This window comes from Propithecus coquereli, unplaced genomic scaffold, assembly GCF_000956105.1.
Source record: "Propithecus coquereli isolate 6110/MARCELLA unplaced genomic scaffold, Pcoq_1.0 Scaffold465, whole genome shotgun sequence".
In the NCBI taxonomy this organism is placed as follows: Eukaryota; Metazoa; Chordata; class Mammalia; order Primates; family Indriidae; genus Propithecus; species Propithecus coquereli.
This window is the reverse complement of record NW_012150452.1, coordinates 579,804-594,676: the sequence shown is the minus strand read 5'-3', so window position 1 is coordinate 594,676 and position 14,873 is coordinate 579,804. Positions and strand designations below refer to the sequence as shown.

Here is a 14,873-nt window from a genome sequence, read left to right as displayed (position 1 = left end):
CAGTCAATGTAATAGGCTTATAGTATTATATAAACTATGAAATTTTGAAGACTAATATAAAACTTTCAACAGTTATATGAAACATTCAAGATAAGGAAAACCTCATGTAATTAGAAAAGATACAAATGTTGATAGTAGTATGGTAATTAGGTTATATTATGAAACAAAAACAGGACCTTAAATATTGATATAGTTTAACTTTCACAAGTATAAAATCAAGTACCTCACCTCTCACTCACTTTAAAAAATATGCTTTGCTAACAGGTGAAAGACATTGTTGGCTCAAATTCCCTCAATCTTCTTTTTTATTCTGAGAAGTACCAGATTCTATTTGCATTACCGTTGCTACCTGGTCATGAAAAACAAGGCAGCTGCTTTGCCATTTGCTGGTCACTGTCCATTTAATAACAGTTGGTTATGTCCCTTGTGCCTTGCAAGAGAATCTCAGGATAGTTTTATTATTGATCAGTGGCTCAGTGATTACTTTGTGTATGACATTTCACTGAAACCTAAATTTTACTGTGCCTTATTGTTATCTCATATTGATGGTACTAAACTGACTCTACAGTAAAAAACTAGTTACCTTTAAATTGTATCACTGAGCATATGCTAGCAGAAAATTTTAATTTATATAGCAGAAGGGAAAATGTGAATAATTAAATTATGTTCCAATCTATGCCATCCCTTTTATTAGTAACTCTAATTATTGATTCACACATCTGGATAGATGGCTTGGCACTTTCTATGCACTGTGATGATATATATTGCCATTATTAGCTATTAACTATATTTTTTAACTAAACAATGCTATTACGATCACCTTTTATTAACATAACTCTGCAATATAATCACACATATATTAACTTCCCTTTTAAATTTTGTCAAATCTCAGATTTCATGTTTCAACCAACAAAAACAGTGGTCAAAATGTTTAAGGAGCTCTTTGGCTTTATGTTCTTATTTTTGCACAATAAAAATTATGTTTTTGAATATAACGGTGACATTTCTTAATGGATAATGCATGAGTGAATAGTACATAATGACACCTCTACTCTTAAAACACACAGATGCTGATTTGTACTGATGCTGTGCACCTTTTTCACAGTTATGATGCCTTCCTGTGTGTCCTTCTCAGTTATGATGTCAAACATGTCAGTTCCGTCGCCATCAATAATTCGGTATTCTACTTCAGCATTTTTCCCAGTGTCAGCATCAGTTGCTTTTACACTTCCAATGGCTGTGCCAACTGGGGACGATTCAAGAACCCGAAGATGGATAGTGTCTGTAAAGTATAAAGAAAAGAACAGAGACAGAGAGAGAGAGAGAGAGATAGGTATAGACAGATTTCTCAATAGAAATTCAAAAGTAAAAATGTATATGAAAGAATATCACGGGGGGGCAAGGGCAACATACATAACCTAAACATCTGTACCCCCATAATATGCTGAAATAAATAAAAAAAAGAATATCACAAATCTTAAACTCTACATTAAACGTGGACTAGTTCAAGTGTTGAATATACATAATATGATAACATTAAAGTAAGGTCTAGGAACAGGAAAAGTGTGACTTTGGGAGCTTTGGTCTGTGCATTGTTATGAATAATGACAACCAACCCCTAATAGTATCATGTGTACCTATGTGTGTTTATACAATCACAACAAACCACAGCATATACCGTGAATGTTTCTATTTAATTGTTTTTATTACGCTACATTTAGTTATTTATTTCAGTTGTAGAGCAGAACATTACAAAATCCCATGAAATCAGCCATTATGGGTAGGAATCCTATTTCTGTTTGTGACAGCAGAAACAAAGGATAGTGTATGGGAGAAATAAAAGATGTCCTTCACAGTGTCAGAGCAAAAACGCTAAATTCTGACAAATTTCCCTTCATTACAGAACAAAACAAGAATTTATCTAAGCCCTTGATGTACCTAGAAGTGCTAACAAGATTTATGTTTTAGCACCTGATCATAAACTACACATTTCTGACGGATTAATCGACCTGAAGCACACTTCTGATTATAGCAGCTTCTTGCTAATAAACCTTAAGTAATTCTCCTTAGTATACACAATAAAGTCTAAACCTCTTAGCTAGTCATGATCTTGCCTGAGTATATTTTTCCTATTGTATTTTGCTTTTAGTCACTTCTGTGAAAGATTTGCACCAAACTGGACCTTTTGGAGCTTTCTGGTCAAAACTTAATTTCTTACATCACTTTATATATTTTCTCATGTCATTTCTCTCCCATAAAATTCCTTCCTCATTACCCTCATATAATTATAATTCAGCTTACCAAATCTGAGAAAGTGGCATTGTATTCTAAAGGGCTGAAGGTTTTAGGGGCCAAGGAGAGAGGCTTCAGAAGAAATAAGATACCTTGTTTTCAGAAGTTTAGCCCCTAGACCTGTGAGAAAATAAATTTCTGTTGTTTAAGCCACCAGGTCTGTGGGACTTTGTTGTGACATCCCTGACACACATGCAGGTAGGCATGTGCATCCACTCAGTTGTGGAAGTCATTTCCTAAGAGACATCATTAGAACTCAGTTTCCATCATACTACAATTGATCTCTTAGCCCGTATTTTTCTACGTCTTTTGCTCTATCTCTGGTAATACACTATTGAAAGCAACTCTCAACTCATTCCTTTGCTACTGTCTTATTGGCTCTCTTTGCTTTTGTTGATTCTTCTCCTTGGAATACCTGTCCCCCGGATATTCCAATGGTTCCCTTTTTTGCTACCTTCAAGTTCCTGTTCAACTGGGACCTCCTCAGAAGCTTTCAGTAATAACCTAACTGAAAATTACCTTAATGAGAAAAGTGCTCCCAATCACTGTTCCTATCATGTGCCATTGCTAGGCATTATGTTATCTCCTTATTCATTTGTATGTACCATAAGAGTGTAATAGAAAACAGGCAATAGAAAAAAGATTGTGTTTTGTTACCACTATGTTCCCGTTGCATTCCTTTGAGTGTAGTACCCACTATATAAGTATTTGTATAGTGGATAAATTATTTGTATGTTGTATATTGGATAGAAGGTTCCTAAGTCATCTACTAGCTCCTGTGCTTGGCCAAATACAATCAATTCTTAGATACTCTTAGTCCACACTGCAGGCATATTATCCTGTTGAAAACATTAATTTTATCAATAATTGCTCAGTGCTTCAAAAGTCTTTGATTGCTTCCATTGCACACAAGATGAAATAAAACATCCATAGGCCGGTCCTTCATAATTTAGCACTTCCATCCTGTCAGTCTCCCTGCTAGCATTGGTCTCTTTTGGATTTTTCCAACATGCTTTTCTTACCTCAAATACATTTTCTCTCCTTATGAAAGATTTCCCACACAAGTCTGCCTGGCAACCGCATACTCTTCTTTTTGATATAGTCCTATTTCCCTGTGATTCTACCACAGAACAGCATAACTCTAGCCTGCTTACTGCAAGAACTTTCTTTAAAAAATTAAATTTTAGGTCAGGCGCAGTGGTTCGTGCCTGTAATCCCAGCACTTTGGCAGGCCACAGTGAGAGAATCCCTTGAGCCCAAGGGTTCAAGACCAGCCTGAACAACATAGTGAGACCCTACCTTTACAGAAAAAACAAACAAAAACAAAAACAAACAAAGAAAAGAAAAAAAAGTGGGCAGGATGGCAAGCTCCTGTAGTCCCAGCTACTCGGTAGGCTGAGGGCAGGAGGATCGCTTGAGCCCGGGAGTTTTGAGGCTGCAGTGAGCTATGATCCTGCCACTGCACTCCAGCTTGGGCAATAGAGCAAGACCCTGTCTCTAAAAAACAAGCTAAATTTTATAGAAACAGCACCTCAATAAGTTGATTTGTTACTCCTTAGCAAAAAATGATATTATTGCCCCACTGAAAGCACTTATTATTAATGTTAAGTGCTTGATTTCATTTTGTTTATAAAGTCACATAAAATCTGGTTTCCGATAAAATCTTCAGTACCATTATTATTTATTCTCAAATCTAGAGCATATATGGAAAGGAGCCATACTGATGCTTTTTAAATTAATGATCAATTAACCAGACAAAAAATTATAAATGTATAGAATATGTAACAAGACAGAATGTGAATGATTTTATTAATATGTATAGAATGATATACATATATGAATATGCATATAATATGATAATATGTATATAAAACTTGAATGTACCATCTAGAGAATATAAATTCTTTTAAAGCAGGCGTGAAGCATTTAACTCAACTCGAGCAAGCACTAAGTTATTAGGCAAGTTTGAATTAATTTTGATAAACCACTATCTACTAAATCTGAGCATGCTAAAATTAAGTTAGAGTTTAATACACAAAAGATAGACTCAATCCTTATATTTTTGAAGATGTAAAAAGAAGAAAATTAAAAATAACTCCATATGGTTTTTAAAAGGTAACAAACTTGAAGACAATAAAAGTCACAAAACACCTACCACTGAAAAAGTAATGAAAAGAAATTAAAACGTGGTGCAGAGAAAATGATACTAAGTCGAGAAGATAGTTTATAATCTGATGTGCTTATATATAAAGAAAGAGATGCTAAAATCAATGAGCTAAGCATTAAACATAGGAAACTAGAAAAGAAAGACATTATAATGCCACAGCCAAAGAATAAAAGGAGATAATAAAAATGACAGAAATTAATGAAGTTGAAAACAAATACACCAAAAAGAAAATAAAAATGCCAAAAAAGTTTCTTTCTTTTCCTAAGAGCTCACAATATGAGCATATATCTGGCAAGATTGTTTATGGAAAGGATGGAAAAGGCAAAGAGCAGTATTAAGAATTTAACAAAAAAATAATGTAACTGCAGATAATATCAAGATTGAGAAGGTTAGAGAATATTATGAACACATAGACCAATAAAATAGAATATTTAGCTGTACTGACCGATTCTTAAAAATCATTAAAAATATACCAATACCTACTAAAGAGGAAATAAAGCATGATTTAAAATGTTCTACCCTCTCCTTCCAAATACAAACAGTTAGCTGGAATAGTTTTCAAGGAACATTCATAAAGTAGAAAATTCTAATACTCTGTAAAGTCTTCTGGAAAAAACAAAAGGTGGGACTCTTTCCTAACTCATTATATGAGATCAGTATGCCCCAGATACAAAAAGCAGACAAGAAGAATTCAGTGATCATATAATGTTGGTCAAAATTCAGGGTCTACCATATGTAAATGTGTAACATTCAGTAAATTAGTGTTTTACTTTTAATTCACAATCACATTTATAAAGTTTAGTGCATGGCAATCACATTCTAATCACTTTACTATTAACTAAATTCTTGATGTTGTTCAAATTTCACCAGCTTTTCCATTAAAGTCATTCTTTTCCAGAGATGTCACTTTGCATTTGATTGCCATGTCTCTTTACTCTCCTTCAGTGAGAGCTCTTTCTTCTTTTTCTTTTTGTCTTCCATGACCTTGATCCTTTTGAAGAATTCTGGTCAAGTGATTTTGTAGAATGCCTTTCAGTTGGAGTCTGCCTGGTGTTTTCTCATGATTATTTAAGGTTACACATTTTTGTCAAGGATATCACGGAAGTGGTTTCTTCTCAGTGTATCATATCATATCATATCAGGGAGTATGTCATGCTGATATGTTTTATGACTAATGATATTAACCTTGCTCACTTGCTTAAAGTGTTTCTGCCAGTTTTCTCCATTATTAAGTTACTCATTTTTTCTTCACAATTAATACATATCTTGAGGGAAATACTTGGAGTTTATGCAAATATCCTATCTCTGCTTAAAAATTTGCCCACTAGGCTGGGTGCAATGGCTCACTTTGGGTGGCTGAGGCAGGAGGATCATGTCAGCCCAGGAGCTCGAGACCAGCCTGAGCAACATAGCAAGACCCTGTCTCTACCAAAAAATTAAAAATTAGCTGCATATGGTGGTGCATGCCTGTAGTCCCAGCTACTTGGGAGGCTGAGGCAGGAAGATCACCCGAGCACAGGAGTTTGAGGCTGCAATGACCTATGATCTTGCCACTGCACCCCAGCCTGAGTGACTAAAAACTTGTCTCAAAAAAAAAAAAAAAGAAAAGAAAAGAAAAAAATCTGCTGACTAATTTTAGCATCAATTGGTGATCTTGCCTACAATAATTAATACTGTGGTTTACTAATGGTGAGTTTCAATTTTCTCCATTCAGTTCCACATTTATTATTTGGAATTCTTCTGTAATAAAAAACTGCCCCTTATCTCCCATTTATTTTTATTTATTATTTACTTATATCGGTATAGATTCAAAGACATTTATTTTATTCTATGTATTACAATCCATTACTACGGTTATTTGTTTTCTGTAAATTCTTCCAGATTCAGCCATGGGGTGATTTTTCAGGGTGGCGTTGGTGCCTTTTCAACATGCTTTCATCATTTTTTTAAGCATACTTCCTTAATTTCTGGCATCACAAAATGTTCCACCTTCATCTGTTTTTTCTGTTCAAGCCCTAAAATCAACTATGTTTCCAAGCAGTCCTGGTTTATTTTACTGGAGAAAGAACCATAATTTTTAATATAGTACAATATACAAAAATCAAAGAAACTATAACTCTTGCTTTACAATGTGTAAATATGTCAAAAATCCAAAAGGAAGATAACTATTTGTATTTTTTAAATCTAATTATGTCTTTAATATAAAAATTTAAATAATGGTAAGTTATTATCTTTTAGCATGTTAATTGATGTTTATTTAGAAATAAAATATATATATCCTGCGAAAGGAATTTTGACTGCTATGATTTATAATGTTAGCATTTAAGACTTTTCAGCATAAGAGAAAATTCTCTATAGGAATAGAATAATAGTATTTAAATAGGAACATTATACTATTAGAAATGATTACAGATATCTTGATTTATAAATTCATATTTGTAAAGTAGTTGTACATTTTTATTTTACTCATTGTTGCTGAAAAAGGCCTAGAACTCCATTCTGTTGGCATGAAAGAAAACCCTAGTACCCAAACAGTGGTCACCAGCACCAGTGTTTTTACTCTAATATAAACTCTATTGTCTTGGAGATTTGCTGTTTCTAAGTCTGAAAAATTGAAGGAAATGTCAGATTAGGATTTCTTTTTCAGGCAGAAATTAAGTTAGGTATCAAAGATTAATGGGATCATAGAAAAGTACAAAGAAACCAATCAACTTGCTTCCATTGGCCAAAATTCAGAAAATTTGATCCTCAGTAAGAGAGTAATAATTTAGTTAATTAAAACACAGTAAAACAAGTTTGGTTTCTGGAAATGCAAGCTAGATAATTTAGTTCAACATTTTATCTGGAAAACAATTAATATTTATGGATTATAGGTAGAGACAGACATAGATATATGAAGGTAGAAACTCAATCCCCAAATTGAAGGGAAATGAGAACCTAGAGAAGTAAATGGAAAACTAAAGTGCCCTTCGGCCTGATGATATTTGCCATTTTCACAAAAGTGACCTTTATTTTTATGGCCTCTTGAGGCAAGAAGGACAGAGACCAAAGTTCAGGTTATCCACAAAGTGGGTACTCAAGCAGCAAACAGACTCCACAGTTAACTAGAACTGAAGAGCTTTGCACTAGGTGTAAGGGGAATCTGGATGAAAGCCGCCCCAGCAGTATTTTAGATTCAGAGACTGGGCTCAGATAACCTATATTTTTGCAGACGCAGGCAACTGTCATTGCTAGGAGGGAGAGACGACACTGCAGCATCCACAACAGATGGAGCGATGGATCAACATGACTTGAGGGAGAATCTACACACCGACAAGAAAATCTCCGAGTTTATCCTACCTGGAACGGTTCTTCTTGGCTGCCTCTCCTCATTCCTTTCTCCCTCGCTTGTGCCTTTTACAAAAGCGAGGGACATTAAAAGCTCTGGAAAAGCATATCATAGTCCAGTGAAAATATATTTGTAAATACTTAGCTGCTAAAGCTAAGGGGAATGATGGAGCCAGCTACCTTAAGCTATAGAACAATATCCCAAATGCTTGTTGGAAACAGAGACATATACATACACACACATATATACATATGTATATCTAATACATGTATACATATTTATATATATATAGATATATGTGGATATGTACATATGTGGATAGATGATAGTTTTAGAAAACTAATAGATCTGTAATATTTTAATGCAATACTTTATCCATGCTCTTTATAAATAAGCTTTTGAAATTTCCCAAGGAAGACAAATTCAGCTCTGCCAGAGTGTTGCAGTTTTCTCTGCCTCGAAGATCACAAGTTCTCCCTTTCCAATGAATATTATAAGTTTTTCCCCTTTTCTTGGCATGTCTCAAAATAATACATTAACTGCAAAATACTGAGTCATATCTGCATATTAATAAAATTATTTTACTGCCAAAGGCCGCTTTAACCTACATGAGAGAATGTGGAAATTTCCAGCTTTATCCTACAAGGGACTCCTTTTATTTTTTCTCACACATATAAAATTTTAGTTAAAAATTCTCAGTTTGTGTCTTTTTGGTTTTCCTTAGTAATCCTAAACTCATAAAGAATTGTTTCCAAACATTTAAATGGATTTAAAAGAAAATTTAAGTCAATATTTTAATTATCTTTAGTTAGAAAAGGATTTCTAAAACAAGAAAATCAATCTATACTCAAAACCTTCTATAAATAAAAGACAATGTAGAAAAAGTGAAATGTTATAGATAAAGAGAAGGTACTTTCAAGACACATACTAACAAATGTAGTAGTCTTAAGATCCACATGAAAAGACAGATAAGCTAGTAGAAAAATAGGTCAAGGTTGTGAATAGGAAACAATTTATATTGGAGGAAACAAGGAAGATAAATAAACAGAAAGAAACTTACCGGATCTTAACCAAGTAAATGAAAATTAATGCCATTATGTTATAATACTTATGCCTACTACATTAACAAAAATTTGGACTGTCAAAACCAAGTGTTAAAAGTAAGTGGTATAAGAGAAACTACTATGCAGAGCTCATACCTGTTGAATTTGGCCCAATGACTGTCAGAAATGTATTAGTTTTCTAGGGCTGCTGTAACAAAGTACTAAAAACTATGTGGTCCATAACCATAGATATTTATTGTCTCACAGTTTTACAGGCTAGAAGTCTGAAAAGGCAATGCTCTCCTTGATTAGTCTAGGAACCCTCCTTCCTTGCCTCTTCCAGCTCCTTGAGTTTGCTGGCAATCCTTGGCGTTCCTTGGCTTATAGATTCGTAACTTCAGTTAAATTGCCACATTCTCCCCGTGTGTTCACATCACCTTCCCTCTCAGCATGTCGATCTCTGTGTCTTAACTGCTCCTTTTTATAAAGACACCATTCATATTGTATTAAGGCCTTGATGCCAATACACTCATTTTAACTTGATTTTCTCTGTAAAGACCCTATTTCCAAATAAGGTCACGTTCTAAGGTACTGGGCATTATCGAGCAATGTCATCAAACTTTGATGACAAAATTATTTTGAATTTTGAATACTCTCTGCAGCCACCATATTAATCAAGTGTGATAACTCAATGAACATAGTTTTAGATTCAGCAAAGTGCCTTTGGACTTTTTTAAGGAAGCTAGTGAATAATATATGCCAGGAAAATAAAAGCCTAAATTAAGATGTAGAAATACATGAGATGCCAGAAAACTAGGTATCCAAAATGAGGGAAAAAAAGGAAAGAAATGTCTGGGGTGGCAGGTTTTCTTGACAACAGACATTAGCAAGCCCATGTTGGAACAAGAATACTCAGGACTCTAGGATTGCATCTTTGGGTCTGTCAAGTTGAAGCTCAAAGCTGTAAACGGCCTACTAATAAATTTTGAGCAGCTGTACACACAGCACATGAAAAGCACAAGCCTATAATACTTTGAAAATATAATTACTAAAGGATATCTATAATATTCAACAGTTTAAAATAATTACATGGGAAATAAAATGTCTGCCTTTTTCTCTTTGAGCTTTGCAAGCTGGGGTAGGTATGCTTTATTATAAATCTGGGCACACAAGATCTAATTTTTACACAATTAATGGCTAAGCATTTTGAAAATCACACTTTAAAAAATCAGGTTTTTTTTTTAGACAATAAAAAAATCTTATATATACTTGGTGCTGCAGTGAGAGTGCTCTTGAGACAGAAAGCCAGAGGGGGAGACTGACAATGTTGAATATTTTAAGAAAACAAAAAACAAAATGAAACAAAAACTTTCATAGCATTTCATAGTATTTAAATTTGCAAGGATAAACAACAGAGAAAACTAGAAAAAAAGTGGCATAATTATATTTGGAGAGAATAGAATGAGGTATAACTGAGCTCCATTTTCATTAATCATGAAAGGAAGTCCGTAGGTAATATATAAAAATATCTCAATAAAGAGCAAGGAGATATTATTGAGAGTTGTAGCTGAATCCTAGAAGAACCGAAAAGAGTATCTTTTTAAAGTTATTTTCTGTGATGATTAGAATGGAAAGGGTGGCTTATTTTTACACACACACACACACACGCACACACATGCACACATACACACACTTACTACTTTAGTAAAAACTATTTCCAAAAAATTAAATTATTAATAAAAGGTATCCTGATGATATTATAAATGATCAGGTTATGATAAAAAGTTTCCATGATCTTCTCTTAACAGAGAGAGATAGAGAGAGACAGAAAGAAAGAGAGAGAGAGAGAGAGAGAGAGGAGGGAGAGAGAGAGAAAGAGAACAAAAGAAAAAATGTTTCTTTGTCCCATTAATTTTACTGTCACATAGATTTCAGTGTGAGTCTTGCCGTATTGTCTCTGGGAATTTTTTCACCCTTTTTTAATTTTTAGCTTGGACTTTGAGATTGCTTGATTTGTATTCGTAGGCACATACTTAGATTCTGAAAATCTGTCTGCTTTGAACTTGCCATTGTAGTTCGGGTAAAGTATCCCAAATTGTTTATTATTTCATTTTATTATGATTGATACAATCCTATAATGAGACAATGTTCATTACAAGGTGTATTTCATTTTGATTAGGATTATTGTGATTCATGTTAATTTTTAGTACCTTCAAGACTTAAACAGAAAAGTGATCCTGCTCCATTGGTTGACAATATAATGAGCCTAAATTTTGTAATTTTATTGATGATACAATATAATCACATTGATTATCTATCAGTTCTCTTCCACAGTAATTTGTCAGAAAGAATACAGGTGAGCGATGTGTGTGTGAATGCATATGTTTCTTTTTCCTAAAGCATACATGCACATGTATATGTTTATTTTCCCTAAAACAAAAATCGATTACATGACAACTTCAGTAATTAATTTATTCAACAAATTTCTTTTTTCCCCAACAAATTTCTATTCAGTACCCTACCTACATAATTTGATGATGCTTTCTCCAGAATTATGTTTATGCTCAGAAGTCTTTTTCCGGGCAAGATTTATTAGGTCTATTTCAAAATTCAAAAGTATATTTCTATATTTTAAATGTATGAAAGAGTGATTCATTTGCACTTTTTAATTTATTTCCAAGACTGGTCTGTTGAATACAAGTATCCTAGTTTGTCAAGCAAACTGAAATTACTTTAGTTGAGAGCCAGCAAGTTTTCCCTCCAAGGGTGTTTGCCATATAGGGGGAACAGTAGCCAGGGGACTAGAAAGAGGCATAGATTGTTATGCAAGCACTGACAAAAGCAAAGGAGTGCTTGTCACCCAGCTTAAGTTTCGTTTGTCCTTAAAGGCACCTATTTGCATGCTCCTTATTTTTTATCTTACAGTTGGTGGAGCTTTAATTATGAGATATGCTTTCCTATCAATTCTAATTTATAGTTGTTTTAAATTCATTCCCAGGTGTCAGATTGAATCATCTGCTTCTCCTTTAATGTTTAGGGCAGATAAATATTTCTTTCTGGTGAGTATGTTCTTAGATTGGTTATCCACTTAGGCAGAAAGGAGTAAACATGAGGAGGAGAGAGGTAACTACCATAACACATCACACACAGAAAGTTATATTGAGCAGGTACAAATCTAGAAGGTAATATTGCAAAGACTTCCTAAGGATTGAGCAAAATACATATGGCTACTGAAATAAGTGCACGTTCAAATTGCTATTAACGACCTCACACAAAAACTGTATTGTCATTATTAAAGATTTCAAACCATTTTTTGATGTATGTCCGGTTTTTCAATATTCAAGACCGGTATTCCTGGTCACATGTTCTATCAAAAATTTGATCAACAGCACCATGCACTTAAATATTAAGAACACTGCTGATTTGTACACTAGAATTAGGAATAATTGATGGCTCAATGTGAGAAAGAGACTTTGGAAGAAAGATACAAGATAGATGAGATAACAGATGTGACAAAGTGACTTCCTTAATTAGAACAAAAGAGATGCCAGAAATCAACTGGGAGGGTGACAAAGGCAAACTGCTTACCTCCAGGTCTTGAGCTTAGCAACAAATAGCTGCTGTTTTGTTTTGTGGGAAAAGACAATAAGGTTCAAAGAGATATAATTTGTTTTTATCCTTTGTTCTCTACTCTTGTTGCTATTCACATTTACATAAGAACTCTCCACTTTTTCAGAGTTGAGATAAAAAAGACACCCACATATATGAATCAATGAAATAATTTAACATTAGCTTAATTTTTTTGTTTGCTTTGTGTATAATCATATCGTAACATCTCTATGCTGCATAATAATCTCGAACAATACTTGCTTTAAGAAAAAACGAGGCAGTTATGCATGTTTATAAACCATTCCATTGTATAATGTTTAAAAGATGTTTTTTAATGAGCTTAACAGGAAGAAATTAAAAACAAGATACAGCTCCTTGGAGGGAATGGCAGAGTAGTTAAGGAAATTATGCAATGCTAAATGGGCATTTAGGAGAAAGCAGAGGAGAGTTGAAAGTCACACCAGAGACTGAACAACTACTGAGGCTTTGGAATTGAAGACTCTTACCAGAGGAAAGACAGCAACCCAAATTTGTGAGCACTGGAGACATGATCACCAACTTAGCTTTGGGCATTTAAGTTAAATTAGAGCAAAGCGAGATGTTGCGCACTATCTTGGTTTCCTGTTCGTGCTGCTGAAGAAAGCGACATGACAGAGCTTTTAGGGAAACTACCATTGATCCCCAGAGTCCTGGGAATCCATCCTGATACATTTCTTTGAAACCGTCTCCACGTTAATTGGCATCACTAGATACACACAATTGCAATGTGTGCAAACATAAAAAAGCATAGAGGATTGGGGGAGGTTAAAATAAACTTTCAATTAGTCATTTAAAAATGTATTGCTTTGTACCAAGTATTCAGTCTCTTTACAATGTGTCTAGCCTGAAATTGTAGATGTACTGAAATTCTATAACAACAGCCTAATTTGTTAGCATAGGTAGTTTTACATCTGTATTTCTATCTCTATACCTACTCAGGAGTATCGTCCAAGTTGTTCTAGAGCAGTGGTCCCCAACCTTTAGGCACCAGGGACCCATTTCATGGAAGACAATTTTTCCACGGATGGGGACGGGGGAGGGAGGGGATGGTTTTGGGATGATTCAAGCTCATTACATTTATTGTGCATTCAAACCTCTCTGCTAATGATAATCTGCATTTGCAGCCACTCCCCGTCACTGCCCCAGCTCCATCTCAGATCATCAGGCACTAGATTCTCATAAGGAGCACCCAAACTAGATCCCTCACATGTGCAGTTTATAGTAGGGTTCACACTCCTAAGAGAATCTAATGCTGCTGCCAATCTGACAGGAGACGGACGGAGCTTATGCCCTGGTGCAAGCAATGGGAGCAGCTATAAATAAATACAGGTGAAGCTTCACTTGCTCACCCATCACCTACCTCCTGGTCTGTGGCCTGCTTCCTAACGGTCCATAGCCCAGGGGTGGGGGATCACAGTTCTAGAGGATATTATAATATAGAGGGACTTTGAATCAAACCCATTAATGCAAAATGCCTAATAGTTTACTCCAAGGCAACTTTCCACTGGAATACCTGGAATGTTTCAAGTGGGTTTCTGTATAATTTCCATGTACATGATTTCTCTTAGAGAATTATATATTTCATTACACATGGAAAATTACTTATTTTCTCAGGTTCTGTCACTAAACATTTAGTCTCATTGAGGTCGTACATGTCTATTTTCACTAATATGTCATCTATGCACCTCAGATTGACATAGTGCATTTCATCAGCTACTAGATAGTTACACCATCTTTCTGCAGGCTTCTCAACTCAAGATGTTCAATTCAAATTGAAATCCCTGTCTCTTTCTTCAAACGAATGCTTCTGGTAGAAAGCTGGAAAGTATCTTTTTATTGATATTCTTACCTTTTATCCCTCAAAACTTTTATCGACCTAGTTACTAAGTCCTGTCTGAAATATATCTCAAATCCCTCCTTTACTCAACACTAGTTCAGACTCTTATCAACACTTGCTCTTCCTATCCAAGTGCTTCATTACTACCAAAATTAGTCAAAATGAGGAACTGTGCCTGATGCTCTACAAAACAATGATTTCTTAGATGATTTATGTAGCATTTTATCTTTGTAGCCAACTTTCTTCATGATGCTAACACTGCCTCATCTCTCATGACCTTATCTCTCATAATCGCTCTTTGAAACAAATTACACACATTCCACTGTAGGCTGCCTTTATTCATTCTGTTTTCCCTAACAAAAAATCTCTCTTCCTTTCAATGCTCCCTTGTTTCTTTCTACCTGGAAAATTCTTATTTATTTAAGAAATGGTTTTAAATAATTTTATGTTTCTTGATCCCCTTATACCTAAAAGAGTTTATCATTTTATGATTTAGATAATTGTAACACTAATCATATTGCATTATTCTCCAATTATATGTGTGCACATATGTTTATG

At 34.5% G+C, this 14,873-nt stretch overlaps 1 protein-coding gene across 1 annotated transcript in view; it reads right to left on the bottom strand.

The window, feature by feature from the left end:
- The window catches only part of LOC105819029 (cadherin-10-like), a 139,798-nt gene that overhangs the window by 14,536 nt on the left and 110,389 nt on the right, over positions 1–14,873 (bottom strand). The window contains exon 3 of the mRNA XM_012655184.1: positions 1,066–1,282. Coding sequence (XP_012510638.1) covers positions 1,066–1,282 — 217 coding nt within the window. The remainder of the gene's footprint in view (positions 1–1,065; positions 1,283–14,873) is intronic.